General features: G+C 39.6%; 1 protein-coding gene across 3 annotated transcripts in view; it reads right to left on the bottom strand.

Moving 5' to 3' along the window:
- Nucleotides 1-23,197, bottom strand: part of dst (dystonin) — a 99,880-nt gene that overhangs the window by 72,592 nt on the left and 4,091 nt on the right. For 2 of the 3 annotated variants that reach the window (XM_075477996.1, XM_075478006.1), the window contains exons 4-7: nt 21,489-21,702; nt 6,411-6,472; nt 3,513-3,602; nt 1,004-1,102 (exon numbers count right to left, since the gene is read on the bottom strand). In XM_075477996.1, coding sequence (XP_075334111.1) covers nt 1,004-1,102; nt 3,513-3,602; nt 6,411-6,472; nt 21,489-21,702 — 465 coding nt within the window. Of the gene's footprint in view, nt 1-1,003; nt 1,103-3,512; nt 3,603-6,410; nt 6,473-20,316; nt 20,501-21,488; nt 21,703-23,197 lie in introns of those variants that run through there. The other variant, XM_075478014.1, reaches the window with a different exon arrangement.

The raw sequence follows: 23,197 nt of genomic DNA, 5'->3' as shown, positions 1-23,197 counted from the left end.
CTTCTTACCCGCTGACCTAGTGGGGTAAAGACATAAAAACACACACACACACACAAAAAAAAACTCTACCTACGACAAAAGTAGTCATTTCAAGTCCACTTAAACTCATACTGTGAATATAGTGTATTGAAGTGCCTGACTTTTTCCGTCATTTCCACCTCTATAGGTTATCTCTGAGCATGTCAAAGTAAAACAAGTCTCCTACTCTTCAAGAAAAGCAACACTGGAGGCCAAAAGGCCAACTGAGAGAAATGAACATCATTCAGCACTCTGTGTCATGAATAATCATACAGTGCTGTATTATATGATCTCTTGTGGCAAATGCCTGTGAACGGTCGGGGGGCCACAGCATGAGGTAATGGAATGGAAAACGCATTCAAGTCAGGATGCAACAGCAGCAGCAGAAGACTTGAACTGCTCTCAGGCATCCTGTTCATCTCAGTAGTGAAGCAGCGGCATCCCATAAACTCAGCTCTTCCATTTAGTGAATGTCATTTACTCATGAAGCCTTTCGGGGGTCTTCAGTAGCAAATCATACAAAATGATAATGATAAAGCAGATGAAAAATGTCTGAATCTCCTTGTAGGTTCAGGAAGATTTAACTATATGACTTCATGGTGTGCAAAGCTTGTGAAATGGACATAAATACCCAAGCTATTATAATTTTTTCCATCTTTTTAAGCTCTTGAAACACCAGTTTGGCGGACCTCCTCTCATCTCATTGTGTAGAATATATCTTACAAAGGAAAATATGTGAATAAGTCAAGTATGTAATGTATTTTCCTGCATTATAATAATAAAACAAAATTCTTGTTGTATCTGCATCAAAGAGCCACAATAGAGCACAGCTTTGCTGTGGGCAGTATCTGCTGCGGTAGTTATAGCTACACCACTATAAGGATGATATGGTGGGATTGTTTCAACTCCTCTATTGAGTGGCCCCAGCACGCTAGGAATTAGTCTGTTACAAGGGGGATGGGGGGGGGGGGTATGCCACACGTACCCCCTTATCATCATCCACCGTGTCTCCATGCTGCTCAACTGCACATGCTTCTGTCCCACTCACCAACCGCAAAGTCTTCAGAAAATCACGCTCCCTTCGCTTTATCGCCGAAAAGGCAACACATGGGGAGAAAAGAAGGACATGGACACACACACACACACACACACAGCAGCCAAATGATAAAGAAGTTAGACAATGGAAAGAAACCAGTCAAAGGTTGGAGAGTAGAAGAGGAGGAAAGTGGGATGTGAACTGAAAACAGACTAATACTCAAAGGATGAAAGTTAATCACACTGGAGATGGGGGGGAATGCGGAAATTTTGTGACCTCTTACAAAATTCCCCACATTTGTCTTAACATTTTGGGTTGAAAAAACAACTAGAACAATAGGACACAGAGATCAAGTCCACAGTGATCTAACAGTTCTTTTTCTGGTTTTGACTGTCAACAAAATCATTATACAACCAGTTTTCATGATCACTCGAGCTGTGTATTAATCACCACAGCAGCTTCCTCCAAGACTGTAATATTACTGAGGCTTATTGCACTATCATGCAACATGTTTTCACGAGAGCCGAGATACCATGCAAAATGCAAATAGGAATAGAAAACAATCATTTGCAAATCAATGTCTTGTACAGGAATTGCACTATACAAATAAACCTGCCTCGCCTTGCCTTATTGCATCCTGTAACTTTTCAGTCTCTGTAAAAACTTTCTCTTTCAGTGTCGCTTGCATTAAATTTACAGTAAGCACATATTAGAAAAATAAAAACCAGTAAAAGTCTATTTCAACATCTGTTGTGTTGGCTTTGTACACATTTTATTACAAATCCCATAAAATATGATTGTTAAAACTATGTGAAAAATGCAGACGGAAGTTGTCACCACACCAACAACGGCTGATATGACTGATAAACATTTTTTTTCTTCTTCTGTGCTTTGAGAGTAAAAGTATTTATGAGACTGTTAGAAAAAAAAACTTTCAAGATGACCATGACCATCACCAGGATAACCTCAGATGAGGAACAGCCTATGACATATTACACAGTGTCATAATTAACTTAATAAAGACAAAGCCAAAATCAAGACACAATATATGAATAACTAAGTAAACCCCACAATAATAGCTTGTAGAACCCCAAGTAATCATTTTCTATATATGATAATATCGGTCTCACACATTATTTTGGTCTACTTTTCTTTCCAACATTCATTGAGGTTTGAGAACATTAGATTATGCACAGCTCTTTTAAGGTCCTACCAAAGTATTTCAATTGGCTTGAGGTCTGAACTTTGACTGGGCCACTGCAAAGTCTTGATTCTTTTGCTTTCTCCAAACATAGCCCTATGGATTATGGCCAAACATGTCCACATTGGTCATCTGTCCAAAGTACATTGATCCAGAAGTCTTTGCTGTTGTCTTTCTCCTGTTTAGTCTTTTTCTAATTGCACTGTCATGATCTTTAACATTTAACATGACAACTGAGGCCTAGAGTTTGAGATAAAGCTCTTGGGCTTTTTTGCTTTTTTGCTATTTCTCTGAGCATTGCATGCTCTGATGCTGAGGTGAACTTGCAGGAACGTGCACTTTTGGCAAGTCTTCGACTTGTGAATAATCTTTCTCTCCATAGAATGATGGACTCTAACACGCATTGTGTTAACACACACCTGAATGCTCCAGACTGTCAAAATGCCCAAAGTTCTGCTTTTACAAAGGTGCTCACATTTAACCATTATCAAATAATCACGTGCATTTGATTAGCAGCGACTGGATGCTAATTTCCCTCTTAATTTCTATGAAAGCAGTAAGAGTGTACTTAATTTTTAATCACATAAAAAAATCCCACTGTGTAATGTTTCACTTCTTGTTACTCATCTGAAGTTGTATTTACCTCATTTTAATTCCTGGTGAAGACATCAATAGGATATATCTTCTATTTCTATGACTGTATTTCATGCTTGGACTTTTGGTACTTGTTTCAAAAGCAGCCTTGGGTAGGTAGTGGGTTTTAAAGCTTGTTCGCAACTTTGTTACTGACTTATTACTGACAACCAAGAACTTGCCAGAAACATCAGTGGGTAAACACTAAGAAAATTTCCCGACTTGCTAGTTTCGTCTTAAGTGTTTACATTTCATTGACTTAAAGATAATATCATTTTGGTAAGCCAAGATTACTCTGATGCTCGTCCACAATTCTCAAACGTTATTACTTCCTTGGTTTTCATGGATGCCAAAACACAGATATGATCAGAGACGGTAAAATCCCAGGTTTCCTCCTCACCTCCCACCGTCAGTTACATAAGAGTCAAGAGGGAATGCATCTATCATGAAAACATACAAGATGAGGAAGTAATTCTCTCACTTTCATCTCACTGATCTCACTATTAACAGATCTAGCTCAGACCTCAATGAGAAGTTCCACATGAATCTTTTAATGTATATTCTTGTCTGTCTCTGAAACACTGAACACAAAGAGTAAAATAACAAAAAAAAACATGAACTCACCAGTGTATCTCCAGACAAAACCTCCAACAGTGAGATCAGGTTATGTCCATCTCTTAAGTCTTCGTATAAGTCATTTATATGTTTTCGCACCTGCAGACATAAGAGGCAAAATGTCACCTAACTGCAAACATTATATTGCCACTGTACAGATGTTCACTGACAGATGTAGCCAAGTTACAAAGTTAAACAGAGAGGGCAGCTCAAGATTCAATGAATCAATCCATATTTATTGCTACCTGGCATTTCCTTATTGCAAATATTCTTCTAATCTTTATATCATTTATCATATTTTTATAATGCCATAAAAGTTTCTAAGTCCTTGTATTTACCTCTTCGTTTTCATACTTTTACATTCAAAGGTTTTTGTTTTTATCTCCCTCTAAAATGAAATGTAGGATTAAGCACTTCAATGTTATCACCGTGACACCTAATCGAAACACTTGAGCAAGGCACTTAACATCTGCAGTCGCTCCTTCCAGCAGGCCCTCTCTCCTTCCTGTCCTAAATACCGCGACTCAGAAGTCACCCTGCTGCCCGTTGACCTGCTTTCACACAGGCCTTTCAGCACTGTAATCCCAGATAACGGCCACAGCTGGGAAGCCAAAATAGACTTGCACCTTCATGTTACTGGGTCAGCAAAGCGGGTCTCCGAGTATTACTCAGCACCTCTGGTTTCTCATGGACCACATGTGGGGCCCGATGAAACACGCATAACAAGAAGCTAAGGAGGCCTGGTATCAGTCTGATATCAATGGAATTACTCCATTTAAACCTTTAACTCTGGTTCAATCAGACAGAGGTTTTTCTATCTTCTATGTACTCATTCGTGTTCCCGTCTGAAGTTTGATTCCATTTGTCATTCTGTATTCCTGTAATTAAAAAAATAACTCCCCGCTTTCTCCCGCTACAAAGTTTATTTGTGTGTTTCAGTGCAAGTTGTAGCAAGCATGTCCTGAAAAAAGTACTGAGACCAGAAGCTTCTCAGGACCTTGTGCACCTTCCTCACAGTTTTCTCACTGAAAATGTTTGAAAATGTGTTTTTTCTATTCAACATCCTATTGAACCAGTCATAAGCACCGATTAAACAAATGCTCCATTCCTATCAATTAAGGATTAATTGCTGTCCCTGCTGGCCTTCAGTCTAGCAGGGATAACGTTTTTATATACCAACCAAATGTATGTATCAAATACAAAGTATTACTGAAATTGATGCGAATATTGTTTAATTTGCGTCCATTGAGTGACAAGTCAAGGTGCTTTACCCTGTCAAGATGGAAACAGCAAGAGCTTAAAAGTTCAAAATTAGGATGACTATTGACATGATGTCTGAATCACATTTCTTGCCGAGTCATTTCCCTTTGAACATTTCACAGTCTGAGGGTGGAGCTGGGCAGAAAGTCCCAGGATCACCAATATCAGCAAGATTTGTCCCACGGATATTGTGAATGTTACCAACTGCTACATGGGCCAATCCATCCGGTGGCGTTTGAAAGGATTAGTACAAACTCCTGAATAAAAAGTCCAGGCATCATCTGAGTCGATGTATGTCATCCTTTGGAGGTTATGAATATTTGTACAAAGAAAAATCATGGCAATCCATCCTACAGTAGTTGGGATATTTCAGTCCAGAGCAAAATGGCACTCTTTTTGACTCACACTGCTACTAGGGCTAAAAACTGCATGTTTCACACTTCTGGTTACACATTTTCATTTTTTTTCAATGTTTCTGTGCAACAGGCCCTATTTGCTGCAATTTGTTTTATCTGGCTATACTCACCACATCCATGCTAGTCTAAGTCATGAAATAAAAACTAAAGCTCATTTGTAAAAGCCTACACAGCCACGTTCCCTCTCTGCTAAATTAATTTATTTCGGGGCACGAGCATTCCAGTACAGTGAGCTCACAGGACCTAAGCGAACGGTAACGGTGGCATTAAAATGCAGAAAAAAATAAATTAGCATTATGTTAAAGGAGCGAAACTTTTCTAATGTCTTCAGAGGGGGGATGAATGAAAAAGTATTTGGATTACAGGTATTGTAAAATTTGTGATTTCTTACAAAAATAAAACATAGTCATCCTGCTGCTTGTGCGTTATCATATTTTACGGCATCATTTTGTTATGCCCTTGTCATATTAACAAACTAAGCTAAATGTCAAGTCCTCCAACATTAAAAAACACCTAAAAAGTTATTGACTTACAGTTTAAACCCGAGTCAAAGTGCCGCTTTTCTTTTAATGGATGTGAAATGAATGTGTGCATGAATTTTGCGTCATTTACTTATCATATACAACATAAATAAAAAATGTATATAAATAAATAGATAATTTCCATGATTCGTGTACCTCTGATCCATGAGATGAGTAAAAAATACACTTCCACCTATGATTCCCACATTCATTTTTACAAAGGTATATCATTATGAGACGTGCCCCAGCCTGTAAGTCTGCTTAAGTGTTCCATTAAATTCCGCACACAGATGAAACACCAAAGTAAGCATTTCAGATTCCCACCTCAACAAAAGGAAACCTGTTGCCGCAACTGTGAGGCTTCACGTGTCATGCTAAATTACTTTGAACAAGCTTTAATAGTGTCCGGGGAGGAATGTTAACATGTTGGGACCTTCTAAGGAAAGTGGTAATAAATTACAGATTTTTCACGTTGCACGAAAAGGGCTTTGATAGTTGTGGCAGACAAAAAAAAAAGTTAGTTTTTAACAATTACACAGGTTCCCTCCTCCATTTTAATGCGCGTGCTATACTGTAGGGTGATATAGTATAAGCAGCTGGGACACCCATGAGTTCGATTTTATAGGTGTGGTCAAACGCTACATTTAGAGTTTGTTGTGTCAGACAAAAAAAAGCAATCTAGCAAGCGACCATCAGATATTAGATCTTACCTTTACCAGATGCTGGTTTATCCATTTTGTAAAGGTCTTCTTCTGCACTCTGTCTCTTTCATCTGGAGGCAAAAAAAAGAAAACACGTCCAGTGAGTGTTAGGACAGATCTCATTTTGAGAAGGCTGCCAATAAAGAAACTTAATTATGTTCCCCATATCATGTTACCTGCTGGAGTTTAATGGTATGACTAAGCTGAAGAAACTGCTGGGTAAATTACTCTCTGCTACAAAAGAGTAATGTTGTTTTTTCATGAATGAGCTCCGAAACTTTGCTCGAAGGATTTGTAGCATTTCTTTTCTAAAAGATAAATCTTCTCTTGTAAACTGATGTGGTCAGTTCATTATTTTTTGGATTTTCTGAGAATATATTGAAAGCAGTCCTAAATGCAGGAATACAAAATCTCAGAACAACATTACAATGGAAGACAGGACAAAAACACAAGTACAGACAGCTTGCTCTTATCCACACCACAAACCTCAGGTATGAATGCAAAAGAAAAAAAAAATACATAGATTGCATCAGCATGAAGAACAGTATACAATATTACGAACACAACTTAAAAAATATATTTAATGACATTATTTTAAAGTGAGAAAATAAATACAATCCGAAGCAGCGAAAAGACCGAATAGATTTCAGTTTTTTATTGAAATAACTTGTGCTTCTTTGATAATAAATCTCAGGGCAAAGAAAAATGTGGCAGGGGCGCTTTGATGTGTTTTTAATAGAAATCTTAAGCATTATGAATAATAAGAAGTATAAACTGAGGATTCATTATTTTTTTTACTTGGAGGGTAAAAGTATTCGAATGAATTTACGCAGTGTCCCGGCGGCTCAAAGGAAGGCTGTAATTTCCCAGAGTCTGAGATGACATCACCCTCTGCGACATGTTGTCAAAGGTTGCTCACCACGTTTTTTTTTTATTTGTTTTTTTTAAATCACCATAGCAACCAGACTTTCATCAGCTTTTAACACGAAACAAACCGGGATTTTGTTCCAATAATCCCTGCACAGAGAAAAATAAATAAATTCTTATGTTTTCTGGGTGATGAACACTTCAGTATTTTTCATCGCAGTGTGTTTCTTTAAAATTGTCAGAGCAGAGCAGGATTGAGGCCAGTCCCCACAGCTGTGACTCATTTCACCGCTTCCATGCATCCCAGTCTGCCAGACACAGCTCCTCTAAGTAACCTTTAATGAACACAAAAATCTCTCATGAGCAGTCGATAATATCGACGGGAACATCTGTCAGCCAGCTCACGTTTATCCAACAGCTGATGCCATCAGCACTGGTGGACTCGTACTTCCAGAACTCTGACGGCAGGACTAAGAACACAGATAACCTCCTGCCTTTACTAATCGTCAGTGCAGATTACACAATAAGTTTTGCTGAAGGATATGTGACCTGCTAATGAGAACGAGCAAGCACAGGCGTGACTAATCTGTTAAGGAAGCTGTAAGATAAATACTAACCCATGCAGCACATTAGAGTTACCAGATGTGCTCTGTAATCCTTCTCGGTCTCAAGCAGGTACTTCATCCCGTGTGGCACCTCCTGAGGGCTACCAAGAGGACGGTGCTTCAGGTAGACGGATGCCATGTGGATAAGCGACTGAGGAAGCTGGAACAGCCTCCCTTTTCTTACTTCTCTGCCTACCAGCCTCTGAGGCAACCGTAACTCCCTCTCTCATCATGCATCCAGAGCGAGTCCTGTCAGGTTTTCCATGGCTACTTGCTAATTTGAGTTTCCAAGTGGTTTGGTGTTTATCTAGCTGCAGATCTCCAAGCCACAGAAAAAAAAAAGAAAAAAAAAATCTGTTCCTTATTACAAAAAAAAAGTTTCTTTATATGATTACAAAGAGACAGTTTTGTTAAGCTGAAATGTAGGAGCAGCATTCAGTCCTTTTTTTATGACTGCAAATACCAAATATATATGTTCCAGTATGAACGTTCATTTTCAGGAGAGCAAAAGTTTCAACATAATCATCTTTCTGACTTGCAATTGCCATGACTTCCAACATTCTGGATATGTTGTCAACAAATGTATCTGAGAAGACATCAGTTTTTCCATGATTTTGATGTTTTTATCATATTTAATATATCAGTTCACCTGTTGGAAAGCATATTCTCAGAGGCTTATAACAGGCTAACTGTTCTCAGAAAGAGCAACAAAGTTGAACATTCAACGAGCTTGGCTTCCAATAAAATCACAGAATTTGCATTTGAAGTGCATTTGAAGGCTTATGGTGGCTTCTATCATACAACATATCATTTTGAATAATTATGAATCCTGAAACATGACAAAAGGGGGGTACCCTCTGCAGACTATCCAATTTAGTTCATCTAAAAATAGCCCACGAGTAAATGCAGCTGAGATTTGAAAAGTGGGTTGATCTGATGGATGGATCACTTTGGTCTATCACATCCAAAATTAAAGCAAACAATTATTAAGGAAGCAAAAATGAAAGTAGACAGTTTTTAAACTGAAATGTATGATGCAAAGAGAAACCTCTCCCAGCAGCACTGCTGATGCATCTGCCCCTGACTTTACTGTGCAGCTGTATAATCACAGCAGCAATAAAGCAGCATGGCTCGCATCAGGACACCAATTTGGTGTTTAATGCCAATATCTAAGCCTATTTCTGCATCATACATAAACCCTTCCTGTAAAACTGTTTAATATAGACAGTCTGGGCAAGTATTCCAGGAAATTCTGCTGCTCAGAGCAAAGATCACCCGCGAAAAAGAGAGAATCATCACCCAGCTGCCAAACAGTGTCAGTAATGCATACCATGCTTCACATAAGACAATATAAGATACTCATACCGGATACTCCTAGCAGACTCACATCCACATCGGCCAGTATGAGGAAAGTGTAACAGTCAGTTTTATATTATCTATTCTATCAACATCTGAATGCAGTATAATAAGAACCAGAATAAAGGACCACAGGAAGTGTGCTTAGAAAAGTCACTTCTTTACCTGTGCTTCTCAAAAACCTTCAAAGTAAGTTTAATAGTCTGGTGCCCTCTTCAGGATCTTCTCGGGAAAAAAAAGCAAGCATGAACTCTGGTCATTCTGCTAATGTTGAAATAATGGCAGTTTAATATTTGATCATGACATGGAAGAAGTAAGAATCGGCTATAAAACAGCAACAAAAAAAAAGCTCCGATCCGTGTCAGAACTAATGTGACCATCCACATAATCTCCTGTTGTTACACAACCTTAATCATTAGCATTCTACTTATCAAATCTAAGAAATTCTGTGATTTCACCATTTGGACTTTTAACTCTGTTCACTTATTTCTCCTCTTATTCAATTACCTAAAGTAAATAAGACTGCAACAATCCAATATTTTGGCTGATCATGTGACACTGAAGACGTTCGGGCAGTGAAACTCTTCGTTGTTCTTTTTTTTTTCACCTAACAATGTGCTTTTCGAATACAATCCCATCAAAATCTCGATTCAGTTTCACCATTAACCAAAACCTCCTTTTGAGGCTCATTCTAGCTGTTACTGGCAAGTCCAGAAAACTGGAAACTAGAATTAAACTTAAAACCTGAACTAAATGCTCAACAGGAAAATGAGGATTTTAAAATGCACCTTCGTATCTATAAGGTTTGAGAGGAAATCGCAAGATAATCTCAAGACTCTAAAGAAATCTCTGCTAAAGCCCTGCGCAAACAGAGGAACACTAAACTGCAAGCTGCCGGTCACTCATTCACAATAAACAGTGAATGAGTGACAAAGCTTTGGTATGATATCCATAAAAAATGTTAGAAAAAAAGTAATCCTCCTTTACAATCAGGCGTTTGGGTGACTCACCTTCCCCAAAGGTCTGTACACTGCCTTAAAAAATGTGTAAACTAACAGCGTATAACCTCTGACTTTAACATGATCTTTGAAAGATCACAGAGAGAACCTCACTAATCAGCATTAACTGTCACCCCATTCTTAGTTATCAAATCCTTCTGAATGTACGCTAATATATGAAGTTAAAATATTTGTGAAAGTGCAGAAGATATGAATACATTCAAGGGAATGGTTTCTATGAGCAACGCTGGCCAACCACAGAGAAAATCACCGGAGCCAGCCCTGTAAGCTAAACGTTTTGCAGCATGTCTGTCGTTCTAAAGAGTCCACCACAGCACTGAGACAGGCTGCCTCAGACGCTTATTTGTAGACCTCAGCAGAGCACATGTGCATGGCTATAAATAGCTACAACCCTAAACCATGCTACCCCTGCAACTCCAGGCCACATAATTTGTGCCACTCAGGTGACATCCTCCATTTCCTAACAGTCAACAGAGACAAGTGAACTTTTTGATGTTATATTTTGCCTGGATTTAATTTCTAAACTAAAAACTAGGGATTCGCAGTCTGTTAATTGCTTTCAACAAACTTCCAAATTAGCGCCAGGGTCTACTGCACTTAAACCTGCCATTCATTGCTACACTTTCAAAAGCTTGCTTAGATAAATTGCCATTTTCCTGATAGCATTTGGCATCTTGGCATGAAAATTCCTCACATTCTCAGCAGAGCAGAGTCAAAAAGTCCTGCAATCAAAAATCCAAGCCTGCGTAATCCTCTTGACCTCGTATGAGAGGGAAATAAAAACAGACATACAGACTAAACTGAAAAGCCCTCAACCTTCCAGCCAATGACAAGGACGCTGTGAACATTCCTTATACACAGCTCTCGTGCCACATCTCTCGTGTCCCAACCAGATCTGTAAGCAAAGGTGTGTGGACCAGCTTTGTTTTGAGTTTAAGGCAGTGTGTTGCATAGTAGCTGCAAATATTTAAAATAAAAATGCAGCCCATGGTCTATGTGTAGTATAATCTAATGTCTTGCACTTCTGATTAAATAGCTTGATAAGACAACAATTTCCAAAATGTGCACTTTAAAAAACAACAACGACAGGACATGAGTCATGTCTGATTTTGGTCACAGGTATGGAAAAAAAAAGAGATAAAGGTTTACAATTTTTATGGTTTACCACAAAGTTTACTAAAACTAAGTTTACCTTCAAATGCTTCATTAGGATGAACAGGAAACATCTGCAATTCCAGTGTTTGTTTTGCTCTAATGTATTTACATCTACAGTAAGATTTAGTCTTTAAAGCCGCTGTGTGGGGCTACACGTTGGTGAAATGGCCCTTTGAGCAAAAAGACAAATATGCCTAAAATGATGATGCTGAAATGACTGGAATTAACAAGGATCGTGTTTACCTCATGCCCTGTATTTGTACTTTGAGCTTGTCAGAATGCAAACACTGGATAATTAGTGGTAAAAACGTGCTTATTTGGTCAATGTTTCTGAGGGTTTTTGGCGATAATCCAAAAACAATCAAGAGATGTCCAACTCCATATTCTAACCAGGTAACAGCACTTATATGGAATGTGAAGGGACGTGTGAGCACCATGCACAGTTAACTCTTCATTAACATACATACCAACAAAAAAATGAAAAAGAATATCGACCAGGATGGAAAAGACCATGAAAATGACTGAAACACTTGAGTTTAGATCCAATAGATAGAACAACTGACAGTGTTGCCCCTTAAACATCTGGAGCCAGATGCACAAACGATGTGTACCAACAAAAACCATGTGTGCACCTTTTCCTGTTATTTATAAAAGAATGTAAAGTGAAAATGTGCGCACCTCACACATTCTTCAGACCAAGTTTAAGCAAATTTTCCCAGCAAGGTGACTCTAATATAAGGTGAAAAGTGAAAAAGAGGCCGCATATACTTACAATAAAACAAGACAGACAATTTCAAAGAGAAGTTCGAGTGTGATAATTTTTATGATTTTGTTTCTTATCATCAATTTTTTACGATGGAGCAATTATTGACAGTGACTGTGGGTGCTATAAATAGCTGCAGCCAGAGGTCCGTTTCACGAAGCAGGTTTAGTGAAAACTCTGAGTTGATTAACCCTGAAATGAGGGAAACCCTGAGTTTTCCGTTTCACAAAGGGAGGTAACTCAACCCCGAGAAAGAGGGGTAACTCTAGCCTGTTTCACAAAGAGAGGTAACTTAACCTCACGGTCAGTTACCGGAGTAACAGACTCTCTGAACCTAACCTGGTCGGGACCAGGTTTTCCTCAAGAAACCTCGAGTTTCTCTCTGTCTCCGCCCTCTTTCAGCCACACACGATATTTGATTTCCTCATTCATTCAGTCAGCAGAGCGAGTTCTTCTACTTCTAGAAGTAGAATTAGGCACAGTAGGAGATGACTTTTTTCACGAACATGGCATGTCCTTTTGACAACGATCCCGTGGATGAAGGTGCAGCATTATTGCGCAGAGAAATAAATATTCGTCGGAGATGGTTATCAGACCGCGCATAGATTTTTGCATTTACAGACAATTATCTTTTTGAGCGGCACCATCAGAATTTTGTTGGGACAAAAGAAAAAAAAGACATAAAAGACAAATAAATATTTGTATGAATAGGCTTAAAAAAGATATATATAGGCCTATTATATTTTATAAAGGCACTTGTTTCTTGGGGGTGGACTCCCTCCAGGGATTCCCTCAGCCACTGGACTCCCGTTAGAAGTGGCGGTGCTGGGCACCACCCGTTTTACGGGCATCTGCCTTCTTTCTGTTGGCTCAGTAGAAGTCTGTGTTAGTGTAAATAGGCTTAATTATTTAACAGAACATGATATAGATGAGAAGACAGTTTATGTTTGTGAAAACAGCATTATGTTGGGGATTAAATAACTGCACAGTCAAATAGCCACTTAATATTTATTTTACAGTGTAAAACATGATCAAAATGAGGTACCTCCATGCCGAGGTCTCACCTGTTTGAACAATGTTTTTATATTTCATCTTAAACTGGTGAAATGCTTCTCCCCCGCGAGATTGCACCTAAATGAAATAAATGAATGGGCTACCATTCAAGCAGTTTCCCTGTAATATTATTGTGATTGCAAAGGACTACATTTAAACTTACACTTTTGCTGCTGCAGCGGTGTTGCACTTATTTCTAAAAACGTATTGAAACTCGCCGTATGAGCGCATTAAGATTTCCAATTCGAGGTTGGTGAAAAACGTAGCCCCTCCTCGTCCCCGTTGCCATGGTGACTCGTCGAATCGGGGCTCCATTGATGCTGGCTTTTTAAAGTTGTGGCGCACACGCAAAACTAAAGGTGAACCTACTCAGAGTTGATTAAACTCACTCAAATCAGCGTTTCTGGAACCGAAAACTCAGAGTTTTCTATCTCAGAGTAGATCAACTCAGAGGTCAGGAATAGACTCAGAGTTGGTTGAACCTGCTTTGTGAAACGGACCCCAGGTGTAATGGCCCCCCAAGCCCTCACTGATGAGACTATAAAAAGATAACAAATAATTTGAGATCTTTCTGATTTCCTGGCAGAAGATTTTCTCAACTCTCTCAAATAAAAGCTAAAATAAAACCTTTTGATCCTTTTTCTCTGCTTCACTGATGAGTGCCTCAGGTTTTTATTCAGTAAAGCTGCCTACTCTGCTGAGACGCAAACAATGTCCTAATATGCAAATGACAAATTAAGGGAGCATCCGCATCCCCTCATGGCTAAAAGATGGAGGTTAAACCAGCTTTGTGCACGTGCATGTAGTTTCTTGATGACCGAGACTTATAAAAGTCAACCATACATACACACAGCTTAATAGATCTGGCAAAAATAATTTGTACACACATTTCTGCCTTTGTGCGCGAGCACAGTTTCAGTCATGAATCTACACAAGGTATCATGTATCTGACCCCAGATGGGGACAGCCATGGGTGCCAAATACAGCTAAAAAGCTAGTATGGCTATGCTTGCCATACAACACAGCACTTTGACATTAGTGGACATTAGTCCCTCTTATGACCCTGTTCGATATGTTCAATATATTGTTCAATAACATCTTTATCCTTTGCATCTTAACAGCCACATTGTGACGTTGTTAGGGTAGGTTGTAAACACAACTACGAGAACGATAATGATGGAAAGACACTTAAAGACACATTTATGTCATTCTTTGCAAGTGAGAAAGCTGCAGTCAGTCTTCTCAGAAGGGGGTAGGGCAGCATCGAAAGTATGTGACTGGAACCGCTCAGAAACTGAAACCGGTTCTGAGCAAATGTGTCTTGTATGCAGCTCCTTTCTTGAATGTGGCGCTTCGGCACTGCAGGCAGACTTTATGGTGCTAAAACCTCGTGCTAAATTAGAACACATTGAATAAAAAAAAATAAAAAAAGCAAACTGCATTAACTGAATATCCTGACTGGCTGCAAGAATGCTCAGTATTGTGCAATGAAGAGGCTGAAATATCGCATGACCCTTGATGAAAAGCAAATGGAGACTGAAGGTGCCCACGGGCCTGAGTTAGAACTGCAGTGGCACTCAGCAAAGTCAAGCAGGCAAAAGAGGACGCACTAATAACAGCTAATGGAACATATTTACACACTTGTGCTATGAACACAATCACACACAAAGGTGCTATATGTCCAACACTAGCCTCCATGTGTGCAACAGCTGAAGCTGCTATGCCGAGGAGACTTTCATTGAAATCATTGAGGATATTGAATTACACTTAACTCATTTCAAACAATGTTACTAGCATGGACGAACGTATCACAAATGTGATTCAACAGCTAATGTCTTGTACAAAAAAATAATAAAATAAAGACAACGAAGTATGTTTAGGTCATCTCAAAACCAACACCCAGATGTGTGTTTTTTCTTTATCCTCTAACTAAACTCATTGTGTATCTTACCAACCTGGCGGAGCAGCTTCAGTCTTCCACGATGTTGGTGTGACTGAGTGTTTCTTTTTATTTATTTTCCCCCTGATTTGGTGTTTTAATGATGGTCGTGCTGCTGTCGAACATCTGCCAAAAACTGCAGCTGGAGCTAAACTGGGACAGAGCGAGTCATTTTCACCGATATGTATCTTGCAAAAAAAAAAAACACACCAATGCAAATAAAAACATCACTAGATTAAAAAAAGTCATGCAATTCCACACAACACAACAACAAAAGAAATTACATCCGACAGAATGCTTCTACTTTTCATAAAACTCAACGAATTTCATGATGATTTCTAAAAAAAAAAAATGTCATATTTATTTGTTGTCCATTGAGCATTTATTTTTGTCATTCACGAGGACACAAAAACTCAACACCAACAGACTTCTATTGACAAAAAATGGACCTGCTTAGTGTTTGTCCATCTATCGAATAGCGAAGAAAGGAAATCGGTTTCCCACTTGTCATGTGGGGCAGCTTCCCAGCATCTGCTGCGCTCGACAGAGAAGGGTGGTACTGCCGGAGTGGGAGTGGAAAGGCCTCAGAGCATGAGTCAGGGGAGGGACTGAGACTCAAAGAATGATCTCATGTAAGAGGAGCTAAGCAGAGCTGTGGTATGAGCTTCAGTCATACTGGTCTTCCCATCACCATGACAGCATATAAATACAACAGTGAGCATGCATCACACTCTGATATAATGCAATTGCAAGGGACTGCAGTAAAGGCACAATTCATGTAACTTCCTGAATGATTTGTAATGAATATTGTTCCGATTTACAGTATTCATGAAGACCAGAGTATGGTTACCTTTTAATTTAAGAATAATAACTAAGTAAGACAGGCACTGATAGTAAAAAGCTCTCTGATACTTCTGGTTTGGATTACACTGCTAAAATACTTTTCTAAAAAAAAGTCAAAAATTAGGTTTTTAACCACAGACAACAAGCAGACTAATCTTAGATCAGTTAGATTTTATCCTGAGATCACAGAGATAGAATTAGAAACCGATCCGCGCATCTGATGTCCGTAATCAGCCTTGAAATTTTAGATTATTTCATGGCGATATGATTATAATTGTTTAGATTTCTATGAACTTATTCACTCATCATTTTTAAACCAATTAGTTCCAATCGTGCAGCTGTCCTTCATGGCATGAAAAGGAAATAATAAATAACTGTAACTAAATAAGAGCAGTGCAGTTGGGGTTGTTCAAATCAGGGGTGCACTCATTTTGGGGGTGAAAATTAAACGCAAATTGCCCTTGTTGCTAGGCAACATTATCTGTGACCTCCCACGAGACTTTACCAGCTCATATAACATTCCTGTGACAGCGAGCTCATGCACATGTTTCAAATGATATGCTCCATTCTTTTAACCTTCAATAGCCAATCTGCAAAGTCTGGCTTTGTTTAAACCTGGGAGACCATAACCATGGGTTAGTGGGTGAGCGCTCAGTTTTTGGAAGCAATAGTGGCCAGGTGTGCTTGCATAGAATTCAGTTCAGAACACTGGAGGCTGTAGATTAGGTGGGGAGAGACATACTTAAAAAATCTGGCTTCTTGGTGTTCAAATCACAATGAAAAGCCCGAAAAAGGAGTGTCTTTACAATCAACACAATGCTTGAACAAGTCTCTGAAACTTGGACGCTGCCCCCATAAAAACAAAGTATCTTTTGTCCAGTAGCAGACAGTCTCCACAGAGGCAGCCTGCTGTGTGTGTGTGGCCCACTAGGCCATTTCAATGTGATGAGTGGGCTGTCGACATAGAGCAGAGGGGCAGGGCTGAGCCCAGAAGGGTGGACAAAGGCAATGACTGTGCAAAAGAAAAAATACAATGCTATCTACCAGCCACTTTGTTCCATAATGCAATTTTTAAAAGGCTTATTTTAGGAAAATATAGAGCTATTCTTTAAGTATAGCTCTCCTGTAAGTCCTAATGCAGACTGCAGTGATTCTCAGACTGTAATGCTGAAGAGACGCTGGCAGACCACACCCTATTACAAAGCAGAACCTACAGACTCTGCATCCGAAAGGCTGGTTTGTGCTGTCAATGGCTGTCTTAGATGTCTAAATAATATTTTACAACGGAGGAAATTAGATTTATGATTGTGCTAATGAGCTCAGAACATGAATTCAAACTGTAGTTTCAAACTGAAGGTTTTTGCTGGTTCAGCTTAAGGTTTCAATTTCACATTCAGCTTTTAAGAAACTCCCTAAATAAACACAAATAGCCTAACAATTTCATCTCAGAATCTCTAATAAAAATAGCACACAAAAATGCCTTTGATTTCAGCGGATGAGAACAGAGAAGCAGTTCAACAGATTGGAAAGCAAATTGTTTGTGCTGGTTAAATTGAAATTTTCTGGGGGTTTTGCAAACCTCAAAGCTCTCTTTTTTTTACGAATAACATGCTTATTTTGGTTCTGCTTTAGAAATGTACAATAATTCCGAATGCAAGGAAACTTTTCATGCAGTTCAGCACCTTAAGAACAAAATGAACTACAGGAAAGGTTCACTGAAGCGCTAAAATTCTAATCCATTTAATCTTCCTTGATGACAGAGGATGATCAACTGTTGAGAAACTCTAATGGCCCCTTCATGCTAACAGCTTACCAAGCAGGCTCTGCTGGAACAGCGTGATCCCGTTCAAACCACTTCCCAGTGCAACCGGCTGTTGTATGTGTCTGGGAAACCATGTCTTTAACTCATTCCTCAAGTTTTCTGTCTTTTGTCTGCAGAACCTGCATTGAATTTCAGCTTTGTTAAGTGTGTAATTAATGCACAATACCCAATCAGTGTGTGTCATTCTAACACCTGAAGCATAAAGGGCTACTTTGTGCATGCATGCCAGCAAAAAGCGTCAACTGGACAGATAAATCCCAAACTCGTATTTCTTTAGAACCACAGTTTAGAACCTTGAGATTTTGAACTCTGTGAACTTATATTCGGCTGTTATGCTAAAGGTGACAGTGGACGTGGACAGCGCCTCATATACCACATGAAACTCACTCCATACAATAAGCCATTGACATCTTTTTCTCTGCTTGTTCTCTTTTCACCCAGCCTGACAGATGACATTATCTACCAAGCGCCACATATGATTCACATGAATTACTGTGTGATTGCCTGAGCTTCCACCTTTAAACATGAATATGACCAAATTGTATTTTGAGGGAGCTGCCCCCTATCTTATAAGTGGCCCACTAAATGCTTTGTTTACTGGTATGTTTGCTTGGTTACTGCAGATGATTCTACTGTGAAAATGTGTCCCATTGATTCTCTATGCATCACATGGAGAAAAGCTTGGGGCTATGGGTGATCAGATCAAGGGCTGGTACATCTTAAGTAACGTTAAAACAACAATTTATTCCAGCACTTAGCCAGCTCCCTACTGAAAAAAAAATTATCTAATTGTTTCCAAAAACAACAAATACCATGAGCCCTTTTCACGACTTTAGAGACAAACACTGACTGTGGTGTGGAGATACATCTTTGGGCCCATAGATCCCTTCTTACTATGTTACTAAACACAGCAACTTCTGCAAATAATAACCTCTAAATGTGAAACTTTTCTCAAAACGGCTATCTACGGTTCTCAAGCACAAGCAGTCCACTGTTCCGCTTGACATGGTCTGTTCTCTGTCACCTTAACTGACCCATGGTGAATAAATCTTGAGCAAGTAATTCAGTTCAGTGATCATAAACTAAAACTTTTTTTTTTCTTCTACGTGAAGCTGGTTGTAAACAAAGCTGGTGGTACGAAGACATGTTGCAAAGAGGAATCGTAGATCTCTGGTTTCTAACACAATCAGTCAGTTTAACCAAATCATTTGGTTTACAATAATGCAGAACAGTATTGACGACAATGCAAAAAACACTGAATTTAGTCAATAATTTTAGTTTCTTGACTACAAAAAAAAGGGAAATGTGAAGAAAATAGACAACGGCATGAAACTAGATTTACTGCGAGATTGCAGAGCCTAAATAAACTGACTGATTATCACGAATTTAAAAAGAAATGTCTTACCCTTCTTTGATAAATTCATTGTTCACACAACAGCCGCTGGTGAGTAAAATATTCCCTAAATCAATAGAGTACATGTAAAACCTGGTCGCGGACCAGCTGTGATGGCTAATAACACAGTAAATAACTAAGCTTGTTGTTTGTCACAGTTCATCTGCCTGAAGACAACAGTTACAGATTCCTAATGATGCTGGATCATATGATCCCATTAGAGTCCAGTCAGGGCGTTTAAGCTTTATACCACAGCTGACTGGCCCTGCTGGCTAAAGGACTCAACAGCTGAGTATTCAGATGGTGCACAGCATTTGTTAGTTATTGTTCTGTTGCTGTACTCTGTGGGCCACAGTGGAGAGGAGACACAAAGAGTTAAAACTGCTGCTGTCAGTTTGAATTCAGCCCTGCTGGGTGTCCACAGGCCTGGTCCGAGGAGAAATGTATATGATTCTGTAAAGCTCTGGACACAGAGTGAAGGAGACCTCTTGCGTGTGATGGATTTAGTCTAATTAATGCAATAAACCAAGAGGAGCAGCTACATTAAGTGACATATACCACTGATATGAGCTGACACTTTATCCTGCCATGTCATTGTCCTGCCTTCCTGGAGACACCACACAAGTCAGCTCAGCACTATGCCATGAATTGTATTCTTACATGTGAGCTTTTCTTACTGAAACAAGAAATTTAAAAAAAAAATGACCTTTGACATTGTGAAAGTATGATTTACACAGTTCATTAACAGATAAAATCAGTAAATCTGACACAGGAACCTGTTTTTTTATAACTGATTTCTGGGCATCTAAACTCGAAAGAGGACAAATAATCATCCAATTAAATTAGAAACCACAATTCTAATAAGTATGAAGCAATCATAAAGTCTTTGTTACAGACACTTAAATTCAGCCTAATGTGATGTCATGCAGGAAATATTCCCATTTTTCCACAGCCGGGATAGATACACTGAAACCAGCCCTGAAAGTCACCACAGAAGAAGAGGGAGCCGGCTGACATTTATTGAACTGTCAAGTGGCAACCGGACAAGTTCTTCATCGTCTAAAAAGCGTAAACGCATATCCGCCCAGCACTGCTCCTACCTTTATATTTTTCCAATACATCCTCATAAGCTTGGAGGTATTCCTGCTCGTCCGAGAGCACATAAGCCTGCGGTGCGTACTGAGCCATAACCCGGGCTCCACAAACTGGACATTCACCAGCGACGGACAGGGACACAGCACGCGTGTGTGTACATGTGTGTGCGTGCGTTTGTGTTCATGTGTATGTGCTGAGGAATCGGGAGTGAGCGGCGCTGTTGTCGTATGAAAGGAAACGCCCTACATCCCTCCCTTGTCTGCGTTCTGACCAATAGGCGGCACTTCCTCTCAAGATTGATAGGAAAGACAGCCGGACGTGCTGCACTGCAATAACAAAAATGTCCCTCTTATCACGCCAAAAAGCACAATATTGACACTACAAACTACATTTAAGATAGGTTTACATTTCCCACACCAAAATATCTTCCTAAAGCAATACGAATTCGCCTGAGTGTGTGAAAAACACAATGCGACCAATCCTTTAACCACTCTGACTTCAAGTAGCCTAACACTGGCAGATTTACCAGAAAACTATTCAAATCATGTAAATTCAAATAGTGTGTCTTTATATCAGCTGTCACTTTGTTGCCATGGGGATTATCGCGAGCTTTCATTGGAAACTTCACTCACACTGATCAAGGATTTTACGACATCCAACAGTGTCAAAGTATCATTATAAAACACTTAAGTGCAATAAAACAGCCATTTTCCCAGCACGTGATGAAGTTTCTAATAAACAAACGTATATGTTAGCTTACTTTAATCTGTCAACCTGACTTTCATTACTTTCATTCATCATATATTTATTATTTTCTGGGCAAATTAAACGCATCCTCATTTTCTTGATATATTGTGTCAAAAATCCAAATGGCCCACTCTAAGAGGAATAAGGAAAAACGTAGCTCAGTGGAAATAATAAAATATAGTTTCACGGGGTTTTTTTTAATGATTTTTTTAATTTTTCCATCGCATCCAGAATAAGTGCAAACCAAAATACCATCACACGTGCCACAAATAGGCTACGAGTCATTCCCGCTTTAAGCTTAATATCCAAATAGAAATTCGAATAAGGTGATCGTGTAATCCCCACAAGCATCGCGTCTTTCAGCACATTGTCATACAATCCCTGTTTTTCCTCTTCATTCTAACTTAACAACAAGGTGAGTGTCCCTCACCTGCGATCCTGAGCACAGCTCTCTCCGCCGGATCCAGCACGGACCCTCCCTGGATCTTCCTCTTGGACCGCTCATGTCTGGGCAGGTTCCAGGGTAAAGTATCCCCGGGTGCCGGCGATGCCGATCCGGATTTAACACTGTAATCATCCTCGTCCGAGATATCCGCCGAGGAAGACATAGAGCAGTGCAGGGAAGGGTTCCCCGAGCTGGAGCTCTGTGAGACAAAAGAAAACGAACAATGTCTTGATCACACGCAGAATAGAGACGCGAGATGAATGAGAGCGCAGCGCAGCTGTAATCATTTTTCTTCTCACCGTGACTGGTCAAGGTGCGTAATATGAGCGCATATCAGGTGTGAGCTAACAGTGACCCAAAAACAATAAAAGAATGAGTCAAATAAAAGCAATGTGAGAGCAATAGTGTCTGGCTCCCCCGCCAGGTCAGGAAAAAGACTTACCACTGTATACATGGAGACCTGTCAGCTGGAAGAATATATACACAAATCCAATATGGGTGTTATTAGCTTTCACCCTTTAGTCACATATTTGAAGAGGTGCCACGCCCTTTCAGGGATGCTCCGATCGCGCGTTCCTCCCTTATGGGATCATTAAAGCCGCGAGGTGATGTCAGAATCTCCAGAGATGTGGAAGGATGGTGCGCTGTGTGTTGTCGAGGCAGAGCTGGACCGTGATGGGAGAGAGCAGTGTGCATGTGTCTCCGCGTCATACGCAGCAGCAGCAGCTCCAACAGTGACGATGGTGTTAGAGCGCCATCCCTACACAAAGGTAGCGGCTGGCTACTAATAACAGAGCAGGAGCTCCCGGTCTGTCATAATAAGAAGTGCAAATGAGGTGCACATTACAGACTCACTGGATCCACGACGGTAAGACAGACGATGTTCAACACAGAAAATACAGTCAAACCCTCTATATGGGGTGCATTGTGTCATTTATCCGAGAGTGCAGAGCAAGACTGAATTTTCATTTTAAGATTTTTCCCTGAAATTACTCATGGGAAGGATAATCTCATGAATGGTTTTATGTTGCAATTTCCTGCTGCACCCTGACACTCCTGGGATTGAGCAACAGAGCAAATACAGGCAAACACATCTTAATGGAAAAGGGTGGGGTGCAAAATACCTGTACAGGAACGTCCTGTTCATATTTATGCAACCTGGAGACTTTTGTGGCCCTGGTGATCATACTGTGACCATAAGCAGAGGATTCTGCACTCTACTTAGTCTTAATGATAAATAAGCTGCTGCATGAAATGCGGAGAATATTATTTCTACAGGGCCACAGTGAAGGATTTCTGGTTTAAAATAGAAGCTACAAAGCTGATAAAGGCGGCACGCTTGTAATTTTAGCATCCGTTTGATCGTTGCATCACTTTTCATCAGGATGAATCTCAGGCTTTAAAAGGCGGCTTAATGTTGCAATATTTATTTTTTAAATCGGATTTATTCATTACTAATCCATTAAAGGGGGGGGGGGTAGTTGCTTTCTATCAATGACTTTAGTTGGGAATAGATGTACATTCTAATGAGTTTGTGTTTCATTTCACAAATAAGCAAACTTTGCAGGGATAAGATGTACTAAAGTTCAGCAGACCTCTTCTATCAGGTAAAAAAGAGCCCCATCCTCTCTATCAGGAAGTGTCAGGTAAGGTAAAAGATAAAGAGGAGTGCATATGTTCAGATGTATTTAATA

This window comes from Odontesthes bonariensis, chromosome 2 (genome assembly GCF_027942865.1).
Source record: "Odontesthes bonariensis isolate fOdoBon6 chromosome 2, fOdoBon6.hap1, whole genome shotgun sequence".
Classification (NCBI taxonomy): domain Eukaryota; kingdom Metazoa; phylum Chordata; class Actinopteri; order Atheriniformes; family Atherinopsidae; genus Odontesthes; species Odontesthes bonariensis.
The sequence above is the reverse complement of the archived record's forward strand: the minus strand, read 5'-3'. Positions and strand labels throughout refer to the sequence as shown.